This window comes from Capsaspora owczarzaki, assembly GCF_000151315.2.
Source record: "Capsaspora owczarzaki ATCC 30864 unplaced genomic scaffold supercont2.11, whole genome shotgun sequence".
In the NCBI taxonomy this organism is placed as follows: domain Eukaryota; class Filasterea; order Ministeriida; family Capsasporidae; genus Capsaspora; species Capsaspora owczarzaki.
In genome coordinates, this window is record NW_011887302.1 from 240876 (window position 1) to 255860 (window position 14985).

Below are 14985 nucleotides of genomic sequence, written 5' to 3' on the forward strand. Positions count from 1 at the left end.
ACACTCTGACTGTCGTGACATTCACATGCGAGAGCTGGTCAACCTCTAAGCAACAAAAAGCAGCTATCTTTTGGTGGGGGGGGTGCGTTGGAGTGGGGCAAGCGTGAACGAGCGCTCTCTCTCTCTCTGTCTCGCTTGCTCAGAATCCAACCGCGCTGCGTTTGACTTTTCCCCTACTCATCATTGCACTATGCGATTGCTAACACTGTCGTTTTTTTATCATTCTCTCTCTCTCTCTTTCTTTGGCTTGCTTTGTTAGTCTGTGCGCGGTCTGCGGCACGCTCATCCCGCCAAACCCCGCCAACATGTGCGTCGATTGCATCCGCAACGAGGTCGACATCACCGACGGCATTGCCAAGCATGGCATCCTCAACTGGTGCCGCAACTGCGAGCGATACCTCAACCACAACGGCCAGAACTGGCTGGTCGCCGAGCTCGAATCGCGCGAGCTCCTCACGCTCTGCCTCAAGAAAATCCGCGGCCTCGGCAAGGTGCGTGTCCAGGACGCCGGTTTCATCTGGACAGAGCCCCACTCGAGGCGCATCAAGGTCAAGGTCGTCATTGAGAAGGACTTCAACGGCGCCATCGTCAGACACGCGTTCGTCATTGAGTTTGTCGTGCAGAGCCTGCAGTGCCCTCAGTGCCAGCGTCGCATGGCCAACGACAACTGGAAGGCCATCGTCCAGGTCCGCCAGCGCGTCGACCACAAGAAGACGTTCTACTTCCTCGAACAGCTCATTCTCAAGCACAAGGCGCACTCCTTCACCATCAACATCAAGGAACGCCCCGACGGTCTCGATTTCTACTACTCGTCCAAGAGCGACGCTATGAAGATGGTCGACTTCCTCAACGCTGTCGCCCCAGTCACGTACAAGACCTCCGAGCGTCTCATCTCCACCGATCTGCAAAGCAACACCTCCAACTACAAATTCACCTACTCGGTCGACGTCGTGCCCATCTGCAAGAACGATCTTGTCTGCCTGCCAAAACAGCTTGCCCGCCAGCTTGGCAACATTGACCAGCTTCTCATCTGCTACCGCGTTGGCAACAGTGTCCATTTGATTGACCCGCGAACATTGCAAGGTACGTGACTGTTTTTGTGTGATGGAACGGGCGTATGGTTTTATTGCATTTTGTTTGACTCAATGGCCCCCCCTTTCGTTTTCCTCTTCTTCTCCTCCTCTTTCTTTTTCTACGACACGTAGTCACTGAAATTAGCGTCCACCTTTTCAACCGCCATCCTTTCCGTGCTTTGAGCTCGCAAAAGCACCTTGTCGAGTACACTATTCTTGAAATTGAGCCAACGGGTGTGACCAACGGCAAGGTGTGTGTCCTTCACCTTGCAAAGTGGTTCTTGGTCGTAGTTTTCTTTGCCGCGTGTATTCACGTTTTATTTTCCTTTTGCTTGCTTTTTTTTTTTTGTTTGTTTGTTTAGTTTGCCATGGCCGAATTCACGGCTGCCCGCACGCGCGATTTTGGCAAGAACGATATTGTCTTCCAAGGCCGAACACACCTTGGCAACGTTCTCAAGACTGGCGACACTTGCCTCGGCTTTGACATTGGCTACTTGAATTTCAACGACGAGAACGCAAACGAGTACCCGACAGACCGTCTTCCCGATGTTGTAAGTTTTTGAGGCCCCGTGGAGTTCGTTTTCGTTTGTCCCGTTGCTTGTTGTATCATTGCTCATTCGTTTGTTTTCACGTTCATCGCAACTATTGTTGTTTAGGCACTGATCAAGAAGACCTACCCCGAGCGAATTCGTTCGCGCAAGAACCGCACTTGGCGTCTCCAGACCCTTAACAAGGAGTCTGAGGGTATTAGCAAGCGCGACGAGGAGAAGGCCGTGTATGTCCCAGCTCCTCGTGTTGGTTTCAGTGTTTGTCGTTTTTTTGCAAATTCCACGCTGACAAATTTTGGTGCCGTACGCTTTGTTTGTCGTTCAGAGCTGATTTTGAGGGCTTCCTTGAGGATCTTGAGGAGGATCGTGAATTGCGTGCCAACATCAACTTGTATCGCGGTAAGGGGTTTGCTATTGCATTTGGACTTGCTCTCTCCGTGTTTTTGTCCTAACGTGAGCTGTCTCTGCTTTTATTGGTTGCTCGCCTTTTGATAGATCCCAACGTCGATCTGCAGGCCGCTCAATTGGCCGAAATCGAGCGCCGCCAGTACTTGGAACAGGAAGGCGAAGAGGATCCCAGCGTTGGCCTCGAGGAATTGCTCGAAGACATGTCCATCAACGATGCTGGTCCAGATGCCGAGGATGCTGCGGCCGAACTCGACCCCGCACAGGCAGCTCTGCTGGAACAACAGCACCAGGCAAACCTCGCGCAATTGCAGCAAATCGCAGCACATTTTGGTCTCCCGATCGACCACCCCGATGTGCACGCACACTTGGCAGCATTCCAGCAAGAGCAACTCCTCTTGTACCAACAGCAACAGCAACAACTCTTGCTTGAGCAGCAGTACGCACAACAACAGCAGCAGTAACGTTCTGTTTCTGTCTCGTGATCTTGTGATCTTGTTGCTTGGTATGAGTGAATGGCTTTTTTTTTCGCGTGTTTGTTTGTTTGTTTGTATGTTTGTTTCCCCAATCAATTTGAAAAATTTACTGTCCTCCAAATCCAAGAAGGAAAGTGCTTTGACAATTTCTGTTGACATTGCATGCGATTCAAATCCTCAAGAAATGATAATCAACCCCAAAAAACGTTCAAACAGTCTACTCGGGAACTGCAGTTGCAGCATGCACAGCAGTAGCGGCTTGGAGGCCAGAGCGCACGTGAGCAACATGGTCCAGAATGACCGCATCCACGCCGTAATCACGCTGCAGCTGCACATTTGTCACGTCGTTGTTGCCACGGCCCCACGTAAGCAGCAGCAATCCGCTGGATTTTACAGCGTGCACCAGCTCGGGACACTCCAAGAATGGCGCAGACTGCGAGACAATGCCTGTGGACACAATGGAAGTCGCCAAATGGACAACCACAAAGTCAAACCTCCATTGGTGCGCATCTTGATACCACCACCCCCATACATCACGAAATCCAGCTTACCGAGCAGGTTGGCCGCTTTGGCAAAGTGAATGGCCCAGTAAATCGAGTTGCAACGGGGATCGCTAAACCGCTCGTTATCCCAACCAGCCGATGTCAAGAAGAACACCGGGTAGTTGGGTTGCTTGAGCGAGAGCATGAGACAAGTCTCCGGGTGGAAGGAAGAAAAGATGATGGGCCGCTCGCCAGCATTGTCATACACGCAGGTCAGAATGCGGTCGATAAAGTTGTTGAGTTCCATCATCTGCAAGTCAAACTCTTCTCGCTCCTCACGAAGAGGATACTTGACCTCGACATTGAAGCCAAGAGTGATCGGCACATTCTGTCACAGACCGACCGCAAAGTTAACAACAACAGTGATGCCATCTCGGCTGATTGATCGGTCGCAAAAAAACTAGCGCATTTCATTACCTTCAGAGCATCCTCAAGCGTCGGGAAGGGAGCTGCGACTCCCTCATCACCAATTTGCAGCTTGATGGCAGACTCGAGCATGGCCTGGTAGTCGTTGTCACGCTTGTGACGGACAGGTCGAGCGCTGGACTTCGGGCTGTTCATAATGTCGTGCGCAACGTCGTGCGTCACTCCGCTGCCTGCTTGGAGGGGACGCGCTGAGACAATATCGGCGGCATCAAAGCTCTTCGAGCGCACAAGGCGACGGTCCTTGCTGCGGCCGCCTTGCGCGTGATAGATGCTCGTAAACTTTTCGAGGCTCAGGCGACAAACTGGAAGGTTGTAACCCGTCTCCTTCACAGTCCAGTCGTGGTAAATGACGGGCACGCCATCTTTAGTCATTTGCACATCTACGTTGAAAATGAACAGACGTTGAGCAAGTGAGCCACTAGAACAGCAAACCCCCCGAAAATCTGTAAAAATTGCCATCGTTCAGTACCGAATTCAACGTATTGTGCGCCAAGAGAAGCCGCCGTCACAAACGAAAGGACGGTGTTTTCCTTGATGTGAGTGCGATGAAAGTCGCCCGTCTTGGCAGCACCACCAGCACCAACGCCACGGTGACCAATGATGGGTAGGCTCTGTTTCGGGGAAAGAAGAACGCAAGAGATGAAGAGACGGTTCAAATTCGAGAGTCAGACGTGGAAAAGCAAGCACTAGAACCAAATCTACCTACCTCGGTCAACTTCCAGTACGTATTGCTACCAACGGCAACACGGGGATGGTGCAGAGGCTTGACAATCAGGAAGGTGATGAGCACCGTGCCGATCAGCTGCATCGACGGCGAGAAGAGCGCACAACGCGTCTCGCCACGGAGACGAGCCAACGTCGACGCGAGAATAAAGCCACGACCAATGAGCGTGTCGTCAGCCTGCGAAATGACGTCGATACGAAGCTGCATTGTCGCAATGTCTTCACAGTAGTACATGTGATGAGCTGCACTTGGCTCGACAATCGGCAAGTCGATCATGACGAGATCGGTCTGCGGCTGGTTGCTTGCGATTTGCAGCCGGAAGGACGAGAGGGAGAGCGGAACATTCTGCTTGTCAAACATGGGAGACGCTTGAGGCGCGCCCAGCGTGGAAAACGATGCCGAGCGCTCGATCGGACCGAGAGCGGTGTCGTGCGAGAAATCGGTTGAGGATTCAGACTTGACCAGCACCGCCGTCTGACTCGTGGCAATCTCGCCTGGAGGACGTTCCTGGAAGGTGGACGTGAGGATGGGGTCGTACAAGGTGCGACGCGACGTGAAGGCGCCGTTGGAATCGCGCATCGTGTGACCGTAGTGCAAAAGATCAATGATGGGCCCTTGGTCATCAACGCCACCCAGGAAGATGTCAATTCGAGTGCGGCGTCGAAGATAAGTGTGGCCGTACGAGCGCTCGGCGTTGGAAATCTTCTCAGTCACCTCGCCATCGACAATGGACGGTGAGGGTGGCTTGGGGACTGCTGACGGCGCAGGAGCCTTGTCTGAAGCTTGAATGTGGGGATGGAGCTGTCCGGCTCGGCGCGGAGCCACAAATGACGGGTTGGCTGGCTTCGGCGCACGAAGCTCGGTGGGGTTGGCCTTCTGCTCGGCCCTCTCGTGCTCGCGCAAGACGGCGACAACAAACATGTGACCGCGAAGCATGGCATGCACCAAAGGGCGCCACCCGTCAACATCACGCACGAGGGCCTTCGCACCAGCGGCGAGCAGCTTTTCGACGCAGGACAGGTGGCCGCCAATGGCCGCATCAAAGAGGGGCGTGCGAGAAGAGTACACGTCGCGCACGTCGACCTGCGCTTGGTGCTTCAGCAGGAGCTCGACGCACTCGACGGCATTTTCGCTGCAGGCGGCATGCAAAGCAGTCTCGCCGGCCTCGTCTGTCGCGTTGGGATCTGCACCGGCGCAAATCAGCCGGTTGGCCACGTCAAAGAAGCCAAAGCGACAGGACAGCAGGAGGGGGGGCTGGTCGTAGAGCCGACCAGAAAGGGGCGATGCCGGGACTGCGGATGTGTTCGTGGGAGCACCCGCATCAATCAGTTGCTGGACGATATCAGCATTGCCAGTGCTCACAGCAAAGAAGAGCATCGAGTGACCGTCATGATCGCGGGCAGCAACGTCGGCCCCAGCCGCAAGCAGCAAGGCCACCGCTTCTTTGTCGCCACGAAGCACCGCTGCATGAAGGGCCATGCGGCTCTCATGATCAACCAGGTTGGGATTGGCCCCGCGAGATAACAGCAAGCTCATGCACGCACGGTGGCCTCCAGCCGTCGCTGCAAACAGACCGCTCTGATCGTCCGCGTCGCTCTGGGTGTTGACATTGACACCAAAGCTCAGAAGCACATGCACGCACTTGACAGCACCACGTTTGCAAGCAGCAATGAACACGGGCGCCAGCACAAACATGACTTCAGGTCCGAGCATGGTTGGCGGCGTAACGACCGCAGCGTTAGTCGGCGCGGACGGTGCAGGTGCCGCTGCCGCTGCCGGCACATTCGCCGACACCTTGCCAACGCTGGTCCCGGGTTCAAGCGCAGCATGACGCAGACGCTCAATGGTGCTTGCAAGGGTGTGCGTGCCTGCATGGCCAACCACATCGGGAGACGCCGACGAGAACGACGACCCTGCAGACATGCTGCTGTTCGAAGGCGTCAGCTCGTCGACTGAGAGCTCGCGCAGAGCATCGGCCACGGCGGAGGTTCCGGAAAGGCTCGGGAAGGTGGCAGAAATCAACGTGGCAAGCTTGTGAGCTCGGTCAAGGCTGACGGCAGTGTGCATAATTCGGGACGGCATCTGCGACATTTGTGGGAAGGGAGCTCAGCCCGTCCACAAACCTGGAGCGAGCCTGGACCACAGCGCGCAGGCTTTCCGACACCTTGGTGCGGAGCAAGGCGAGCGACGTGTCGGACAGGAATTTCGCTGGATAGACCTTGGTCTTGAGGTACGAGTCGCTGGCAGCGCGATGCACCCGACGATCAAACTTTTTCAGAATCTTTTCAAACCCTGCGCGTTTTGTGCCAAGTCGGATGACGCGTCGAGGCGGAGAGAATGAGAAGCGTGAGGTAAGAAAGCGAGTCATGCAAAATTTAACAACGACCATTTCGTCGCGCCTCGAGAAACAACAAGTGCAATTCTCTGCAAGTATGGCCTGAGCCCATGTTCGTTTTTTGTTTTCTTTACCAGTGCGATTGAGCGAAATAAACTCTCGGAGCTTGTTGAGCGACGTGTGGAGATCGCGGAGTGCCGTTTCAATCAGCTCGACATTCGGGGCTGGTTGCTGGTTTGCCAGCGCAGTGACTGCGACATCTGCCTTGATGCACAGCACACTCGTGGCCATGGTGAACTTGGCAATCTTGAGATCGTAAAAGTAGTTGACCATCTCGAGCTCGCGGTCGAGCGTAAAGAAGAACTGCGTGACAATGTCATTCAGCGAAGTGACTGCGCCGGTCGTCGTCGTCGCTGCGGACGAGTCACCCGCGGCGTCTGCAGTCATCGGATGGCGGTCGTGTGCAGCAGGGTCGTCCTGGTGCCGCTCGTGCGCAGCCTGGCCAGCAGCAACGAACGCAGCCGCAGCAGCAGCGAGCGCGGCCTGTGCAGCAACGCTGTGCCCGTCCAACGGCGCCTCGCCCGCAGCCTCAGCAGCCACACGAGCAGTCTCCGCACGCGTCACCAGGCGCTTCAGGCGTCGGAAGTTGAGGTAGAATCTAACGCAGACGCACACGCAGAGACACACAAGGCGAGACAAGGTGAGGCTCGAGTCAGGGACGTAGATACGAAGCGTAGAGCGAGCGCTCGATCACTTTCCCCTACCCCCGCCACAAACTTTGAGGTGTTGATGTTGGGTGTAAGTGCTGCTTGGTTTGAGATGTGTGGTTTTTGGGGGGGCGGCTTTTGGCGGAGGAGTGAAGCGTGTGATGGAGCTGGGATTCGACTCGATGCACACTACGCACCGCGACCATTGCGGCACGGCGGAAGCAGCAAGACGCTTGCCGAAATGCATCTGAGAAAATGGAAAAGGAAACAAAAATAGTGGACTGAGAAGAAATCTCTGAAATACAAAAGTTTACAAAATGGCATTCAATGTCCAACAAACAGGCAGCAGAAATAAGAAAAAAAAACCAACCAGCGGCAAAAATCTGAGAAAGCGTCGCAAAACAAAACAAAATCAAAATCAAAACAGGAACAAAAAGAAAGGAGAAATCGCAAAGCTCAGCTCGTGTCGGCGGTAGCGTACACGACAGAGGCTGGCTCAGCATAGTTGGCATAGATCGCGCTGGGAACGGGTGTGCCGTCCGACGCGAGACCCATCATATTCGTGTACTGACTGGGCGGTTGCGCTGGCTTTTCATCGGAGGCGGTGTACTCCTGGGACGCCGTAAAGTCTATGTACTGGGCAGTCGGTGGGGCATAGTTATCGGGCGCGTCAGATGAAAACACCTGGTACGTGATGGGCGGGTTTTGCGACAGCCGGTCGTAAATGCCGGGTGCATCCTCTGTAAAGGTCGTACGTGAGGTCTTGTTGCTAAGGTTGAGAGGGTTCATAGTCATCATTGTGATGTCGAGGTCGGCTTTGCTTTCGGCGGCAGAGGTCGACTTTCGCCGACGCGAGAGAACAATCGCGACCAGCAACACCACGAGCAGCAGTGCTCCAAGCGCAGCCACGATGGGGACGTAGACTGTCGCGGAGGAATTCTCTTCAGGCTCGATGCAAGTGCTGTGCCCGGGTACAACGCACACGGTGCGTGACGAAGGGCACCCGGCAAGCGCGGTGCAGTTTCCGCAGGTTCGACCAAGAACAGCCGTGCACGCCGTCGCAATGTACTGTCCTTGCGGGCAGGAACTGCAGTCGACGCAAAACGAGTCCGAGCTGGTGGTGCAGTGGACGCTGGAAGTGCAGTTGGCAACCGGAGTGCAAGCCGTGCACACTCGATTGGCTGTTGGCGAGCAGTCCGCGCTTTGGTACTGTCCAGCAGTGCAAGTCGCGCAAGCAGCGCAAGTGCGGTCGACCGTGCCGCCGCAAGGAGTAGCTTGGTACTGATTCGCGCCGCAAATAGTGCAGCTGGTGCACTGGGTCAGGTCTGTCAGACCGTTGCAAGCAGCGGTTTGGTACGTTTCCGAGCCACACCCAGTACACGGAGCGCAGAGTCCTGCAAGAGTGACATAGCTGCCAGTCTGGCACAAGCCGCATTGCTGATTCGAGTTCGAGGTGCAAGTAAGGCCAGTGGTCGTGCAATTGGTGATGGAAGTGCAGCTCGCGCAGGCAGCATTGGCCGTCACAGTGCACGCCGGGCTGGCGAAAAGTCCTTGGCCGCATGTGGCGCAGGTAGAGCAGACTCTATTGGTGGTGGCGGTGCAGGTCGTTGATTCGTAGGTTGACCCGGGTGTGCAAGCGGTGCAAGCCACGCAAGCGGTCGCCGATGAGCCATCGTGGTCCCAAGTGCCAGCAGAGCACGGGGTGCAGGTCGTGCTGCCAACAGGTGCGTAATTGCCGGCGGGACAGGCGATTGAGGGCGTCGACGAATTGCTGTCGTGGTCGTATCGACCAGCAACGACTTTAAAGTTGGCGATGGGACCATACAACCCAGACGAAGTCGCATCATTGCCAGGGCCAGCAACGAGACAGGCGGTCGCTGGATTGCTATCGTGATCGACAGTGCCGATGCTGCAGTTGAAGCTTGAGCAAGGTCCCTTCGACCCAGCGGGAAGGTACTGACCACGCGAGCAAGTCACACAAGGAGTCGATAAGTGTGACTTGGGGGCCGAAAAGGCGTCGTGGTTGGTTTCCCCCTCGGCACAGGCATAACCCAGCCCGAACGCCGCTTGAGTTGGCAGTGTTGATGCAGGGCCTCCGAGACTGAAGAAGTAATCCACATTGGGCGTCAGCGTGAACAAAATGGACGATGATGTTGCGGAGGGTGGGCAGCCTCCTCCAATGTTGTCGTTGTAGACCAAGGAGGTCGAGTCGCCAAAGTGGCCGGTATTGCAATCGGTTCGCAAGGTAAATGACGTATCGGCGACGTATTCACACGATGTCAGTTGTATTGTGTAAGACACTGTGGTTCGGACCCTCCAGACCATGCAAATTTGCGCAGGCGCATCGGGGCACGGAAACGGGTTTGCTGGAATTGTGTAGTTGTAGAAAATCGGGCTGACTCCGAGAGGGAGCAGCGGAGCACTGTGGCAGTCGTTGGACTGTGCGGCTACCCGACCAGGACCAGGTGCCGCTAGCAGCGCAACCGCGGCGATGAGCAATGCGAGGTGCAACATTGTCATTTAGACCTGTTTTCAAGGTAGAAATATCAAAAGTGTGAGCAAAAAGGCGAAACGAGCAACCACACAAACGCTCCATCCGTCTGTTCTGTCTCTCCATTGAGGTGATGTTTGTTTGTTGTTGTTCGTAAGGTGAGTCATCCTTGTGGTTTAGAGTGTCGATCAGATCAGATCACAAAATGTCGCGTTTTTTGTTTGTTTTTTGCCTTTTGTGTCTTGTTTTGTTTTGTTCTTTTGGAATGTTTTGTTGTTTATTTTTTATTGTATTTTTTTTATTTGTTTTGTTTGTATTTTTAATTAGACTACTGTTTTTGGCAGCTGTTCTCGCTTTGTGCTCGCTTTTTCTGTTGAATGTGGCATGACTGGCCATCGACTGTGATCGGTGACAAGTCTCGCGATAAAGACGCTGGCAGCACGAGTGTGTGTGATTGGACCTTCGAAAACAAACGCGACGATTGTTTGCATTTGGTAGTGTGTTTTTTGTTGGGTTTTTTTGTTGTTTTTTTGTTAGCACTCATCTCCATCCGCGTCGTGTCAGTTCCCACGCATGTCGTACACTGCGCTCGTGTAGACCACACTTCATCAGCTCGAGGCACTGCATTGTCGCGCAGCACTTGAAAAAAACAAAACAAGTGCGCCCGTTGAAAACCCAAACATTTTTCACACAGAATGTAATATTCTTCCGCTCGCGTCTTCCGTTGCGCGTTTCTGCAAAACTGCCATCCGTTCCCGCTTCACCTGCTTCGTCCATAAACAGATGCAAACCTTGCTGTGCTGCTCTGCTTCAACACAGCGCGTTTTGCGTTCTTCTACCTTCCGCTCGCCTGATCGGAATTGCAAAGCGGTCATTTTCTCATTCCTGTGGTGGATAATCACAGAATCCTCCGATTCCCGCTGTCCCTCGAAAACGAAGCGTCACTTGCACCGCTTGCAGGCCACTTCAGTAGCACGAGTGGTGTGTCGCATCGCTGTTGGTGCGTACAGATAGCCGTTCGAGTTGTTGTCGCGCCGGTCCTCCAAAAATCTCCAAAATGATCGATCGAGTGGGTCGCCCACCTTTCCTCGCTCGCCCCGATCCTCCTTTCCACCACCACCACCCCAATCCGCACCCCCAACCACGTTGAAAGTGTCTGCAAGCACTGTGCGTCAGAGAGACACAAAGCAGAGGTCACAGCGGACGGCTGGAATCAACATGAATGTGGTTGCATTTTTTGGTGATGAATGTACACAACTTTCCTCACCTTCGATCAAGACCAAGGAAAGTGGAGACCTGGCAAAGGGTGATGAAGAAAAGGAATGAAGAAAAAGAGAAGTGAGACGAAGCAGATTGGTGGCGATTTTTGGACGAGTGTTTTCGACAATCAGGATGGCACAAAATGGATGAAAGTCAGATAAAGGTCGGAGTGCGCTGCATTGGCAGCTCGCGCGACAAGATGCCAGTGCCCAACCTCTGTATTTCAGTTACGGCCATATCTGGTGGAATGCACCGCATCCCGTTCCGCTCTGCGAAGTTAAACCACCATGAGAGTAGTTAGTACTGCGGTGGGAGACCACGCGGGAATACTGCTTGTTGTAACTCTTTTTTTTTTTGGTTGGTTTTTATTTTTTGTTTTTTTGGGCGATTCAAATAGTATCAGGCGTGATGCCTCCAACTTCATGCTCAGTGCAATCAAGGCAAAAACTACACATTCATTCAGTACTAGCACGAAAGCAACAAGCAAAGCTGCATCAACAACATGCTGGTCACGAGAAATCAGCGGCAGTGTAGACAACGTCCCGCGTCGATTCCGGCTTCGAGTCGGGATCATACTGCGGTGCAGCGCCTGGCGTTTGGTACCCCTCGCTGGCCATCACCCCGGCTTGCTTCGCTGAATGGTCGACAGTTGCGTACTGATCCATGTCCGTCGGCGTTTCTCGCTGCGCTGCATGGCCGACCGTTTCGTACTCATCCGTGTCCACCATTTTATGCTGCGGCCCCGAGGTCGAGCTCAAGTCAGATGAAATCACAGGCTTCCGGCTTCGAGGGGGAACGATGGCGTCTGGTTTCGACAAAACGGCATACCCGCCATGTGAACCGACGGCGTCCAGAGTATCGTACACTGCGGAATCGCCACCACCGCGAGTTCCGTTGAGCGTCTCGTACTGAGACGCACGACGATTCGCTGGGTTGATGGCCAACGTGTTGATCGTCATCATGGTAATGTCCTCGTGCGAGATTGCCACAACTGTGGCTGGTTTGCGGGTGCGACGCCGAGCCAGCACAAATGCAAGCAGCAGGATCAGCAACAGTCCGCCGATTGCAGCGACAATCGGAATGTAAACGGGCATGGACGAGCTCTCCTCGGGTGCGGTGCAAGTACTGGTTCCATACGCGCTGCAGACAGTGTAGGACGCCGGGCAGCCTGGAAGTGCAGTGCAGTTGTGGCAGACGCGATCGAGCACATTGGTGCAGGTGGCGTTCACGTACTGACCGTGGGGGCACGAACTGCAGTCGATGCAAGTCGAATCCATGCTGTTGGTGCAACGCAGACCGGTCGTGCAGCCTGGAACCTCACTGCATGCAGGGCAAACACGGTTGGTGGTAGGCGAGCAATCCACGCTTTGGTACTGGCCTGCTGTGCAGAGGACGCAACCCGAGCAAACACGGTCGACGACACCATCACAACCGCTCGTTTGGTACGAGTTTGAACCGCACGCGGTACATGGAGCGCAAGTGCCTTCGGGCGTTACGTAGTTGCCAGCCTGGCACAAGTTGCACTGCTGATCGGCATTTGACGAGCAGGTCAGACCAGTGGTCGTGCAACTGGGGATGGAAGTGCAGTTCGCGCAGCCGGCATTGGCCGTGAGGGTGCACGCCGGGCTGGCGAAAGATCCTTGGCCGCATGTGGCGCAGGTAGAGCAGACGGTGTCGTCGGTGGCGGTGCAGGTCGTAGATACGTAGGTGGAGCCGAGTGTGCACGCGGTGCAAGCCACGCAAGCGGTTGCCGATGAGCCATCGTGGTCCCAAGTGCCAGCAGAGCACGGGGTGCAGGTCGTGCTGCCCACAGGTGCGTAGTTGCCGGCGGGACAGGCGATTGAGGGCGTCGACGAATTGCTGTCGTGGTCGTATCGACCAGCAACGACTTTAAAGTTGGCGATGGGACCATGCAACCCAGACGAAGTCGTATCATTGCCAGGGCCAGCAACGAGACAGGCGGTCGCTGGATTGCTATCATGATCGACAGAGCCGATGCTGCAGTTGAAATTTGAGCAAGGTCCAGTCAACCCAGCGGGAACGTACTGACCAGGCGAGCAAGTCACACAAGGAGTCGATAAGTGATACGTGGGATTGGTTGTAATATCGTGATCTGTCGTTCCAGCAACGCAGAGATTGGAACCTTTGCCTACGACTCCACTAGCGGGAAGGGCACTTGGCAGACCGAGCATCAAATAGTAGTCCTGCCCTGCATTTAGAGTGAGGCCGTAAAGCAAAGCACTGGCGCCGCAACCATCACGGTTGTAGACACCCAAACTAGTGTCGCCAAAATGATTATTTGCCGTGCAAGGTCCCGTTCGCAGAATCAATGAAGTGTCGTCAAGGTAGCCGCAGGTTGTCATTCCCCAGTTCGTAATGGTGGTTGGAGTGTTGATTCGCCAAACCATGCACTTATCGGTACCATCAGAGCACTGATACGTGGTTGACGGAGTCGTAAAGTTCCATGCGGCAACTGTGGGGTCGAGCAGCGGCGCAGTGCTGCAATCATTCGACTGTGCAGCAACACGGGTGGGCCAGATGGCTGCTGCCACCGCCACGACGATCAGCAGTCCCGCCGTCTTTCTCGAGCAGGCTTGCATTTCTTGAGAATGCATGCGTTGAATGTGAACGTTGCAGATCGTTTTTGAAATCGGAAAGTTCAATTCCCAATGTTAGTAAAAGCTTTGACAAAAACCGCCAAAATCAAAACAAAAGCCATCACAACAATCAACAAAACGGTTGAGTCTTTTTTTTTTCTTTTTTTTTTTTGTTTTTGCGATTTATTATTATTATTATTAATAGTATTATTATTTTGTTGTTGTTGTTGTTGTTTTTATGAATTATTTCTGGTTGTTCTCTCACTTGCTGGAAGGAGAGAGGAACGACACAGGAGTCAAGTTGATCAAAGCACACGAGGTCAGATGGACGACTGACAAAGGAGAGGAGCGAGATGCGAGCTGCATGGAGACTTCACCATTGAAAGCAAAAACCGTAAAACCGTGATACTTCTTGCGGTTTGCCCTGCTTCTCCACCCAGCCACAGCCCTCCCCCCCCACGCCTGGCCGAGTCACTCTCGCCAATGATTGCACCAATAATTGCACCAATGACTTTGTAAAGCGACATGCGTCCACATGCGAGCTCTCAACTCAAGCAAGCCTGCATCGTGCGACACGACGTTCAAAACTTCTCGCTGGCTTTTTCCAGCGCAAGCCCAACCTTCCCACAGACGAGCTCTCTCTCTCTCTCGCTCTCTCCCTCTCTCTTTCGTCGCACTCTGCTGTCTGCTTCATCGCACTTGTCTCCATTGATGAGTGACTGGGATGCAATTTCCAGGTGCGGCGCGTCGTCGAATGGCACATGTCATTCACAGATCTGCTCTCGTGTCGCTACCACCATCTCCTCCAGCTCCAGCTCCATCTCTCATCCATCTCTCTCATTCAATTCACTCCCTCTCTTTCTCTCTCTCTCTCTCTCTCTCTCTCTCTCTATCTACATCCATCTGCTTGACTGCGTTTGCCATTCCACGCTCGTCGACAATGCAACTCGGAGCAAAATCTCCTCATTTGTTCGTTCTTCTCCCCTTTTTTTTTTCCTTTTTCTTTTCTTGATAATTGGCAATTTCTCAACAAAATCCTTACAAATAATGACTGAATTCAATTTCATTCCGAAAAGGTTTGCATTCTGAACAGCTGACACGGGTGTGTTGGAATAGCATGGCACAGCGATGAGTCAAACGTGAAGAAGCATCAATGCTCGCTTTGTTCGCCTTTGACAACAAAAATAGAAGGGGCGTTCAATTGCCTGTGACTGGTGGGGTGGCTGTGCATAGATCCAAGGTACATCGAACAGGATCCATTTCAACCCTATGAGAAGATTGTGCCTCGCGGATGTGGAGTGAGCGATGGGCCAACTCTTCTTCTTCTCCCGTTCGCATCGAGCGAGTGCCTCCCGTGCGTCGCTACAGTAGATGCCGGTGCAACAATTCTGTCAGACTGCC

At 53.9% G+C, this 14985-nt stretch overlaps 3 protein-coding genes and 1 non-coding gene across 4 annotated transcripts; 1 reads left to right on the top strand and 3 right to left on the bottom strand.

The window, feature by feature from the left end:
- Positions 1-2545: 2545 nt before the first annotated feature.
- On the bottom strand, positions 2546-7509 carry CAOG_06287 (glycerophosphodiesterase GDE1). Its single transcript, XM_004344986.2, has 7 exons — positions 7434-7509; positions 6664-7187; positions 4177-6486; positions 3940-4081; positions 3462-3850; positions 3054-3372; positions 2546-2949 (listed from the first exon to the last, which is right to left on the bottom strand). The coding sequence occupies exons 3-7, from the start codon at positions 6283-6285 to the stop codon at positions 2720-2722; spliced, it is 3189 nt and encodes a 1062-aa protein (XP_004345036.2). The 5' UTR covers positions 6286-6486; positions 6664-7187; positions 7434-7509; the 3' UTR covers positions 2546-2719.
- A 40-nt stretch (positions 7510-7549) lies between these two features.
- Positions 7550-11051, bottom strand: CAOG_06288 (hypothetical protein). The gene is made up of 2 exons (XM_004344987.2): positions 10995-11051; positions 7550-9762 (listed from the first exon to the last, which is right to left on the bottom strand). The coding sequence occupies exon 2, from the start codon at positions 9754-9756 to the stop codon at positions 7693-7695; it is 2064 nt and encodes a 687-aa protein (XP_004345037.2). The 5' UTR covers positions 9757-9762; positions 10995-11051; the 3' UTR covers positions 7550-7692.
- Positions 11052-11216: 165 nt separating this feature from the next.
- CAOG_09726 lies at positions 11217-11332 on the top strand. Its single transcript, XR_889835.1, has one exon. It is a non-coding gene; the product is annotated as a 5S ribosomal RNA (ribosomal RNA).
- An 8-nt stretch (positions 11333-11340) lies between these two features.
- Positions 11341-13645, bottom strand: CAOG_06289 (hypothetical protein). The gene has a single exon (XM_004344988.2). The coding sequence runs from the start codon at positions 13600-13602 to the stop codon at positions 11497-11499; it is 2106 nt and encodes a 701-aa protein (XP_004345038.2). The 5' UTR covers positions 13603-13645; the 3' UTR covers positions 11341-11496.
- Positions 13646-14985: the final 1340 nt, after the last annotated feature.

What these genes read in the sequence shown, in the direction of transcription:
- CAOG_06289 (XM_004344988.2), bottom strand. Translation starts at nt 13,602, where the DNA reads ATGCATTCTCAAGAAATGCAAGCCTGCTCGAGAAAGACGGCGGGACTG.
- CAOG_06288 (XM_004344987.2), bottom strand. Translation starts at nt 9,756, where the DNA reads ATGACAATGTTGCACCTCGCATTGCTCATCGCCGCGGTTGCGCTGCTA.
- CAOG_06287 (XM_004344986.2), bottom strand. Translation starts at nt 6,285, where the DNA reads ATGTCGCAGATGCCGTCCCGAATTATGCACACTGCCGTCAGCCTTGAC. An exon ending in CGTACTGGAAGTTGACCGAG is followed by an intron (nt 4,082 to 4,176) that starts GTAGGTAGATTT and finishes TCCCCGAAACAG; the next exon opens with AGCCTACCCATCATTGGTCA. An exon ending in CGCACAATACGTTGAATTCG is followed by an intron (nt 3,851 to 3,939) that starts GTACTGAACGAT and finishes TTTTCAACGTAG; the next exon opens with ATGTGCAAATGACTAAAGAT.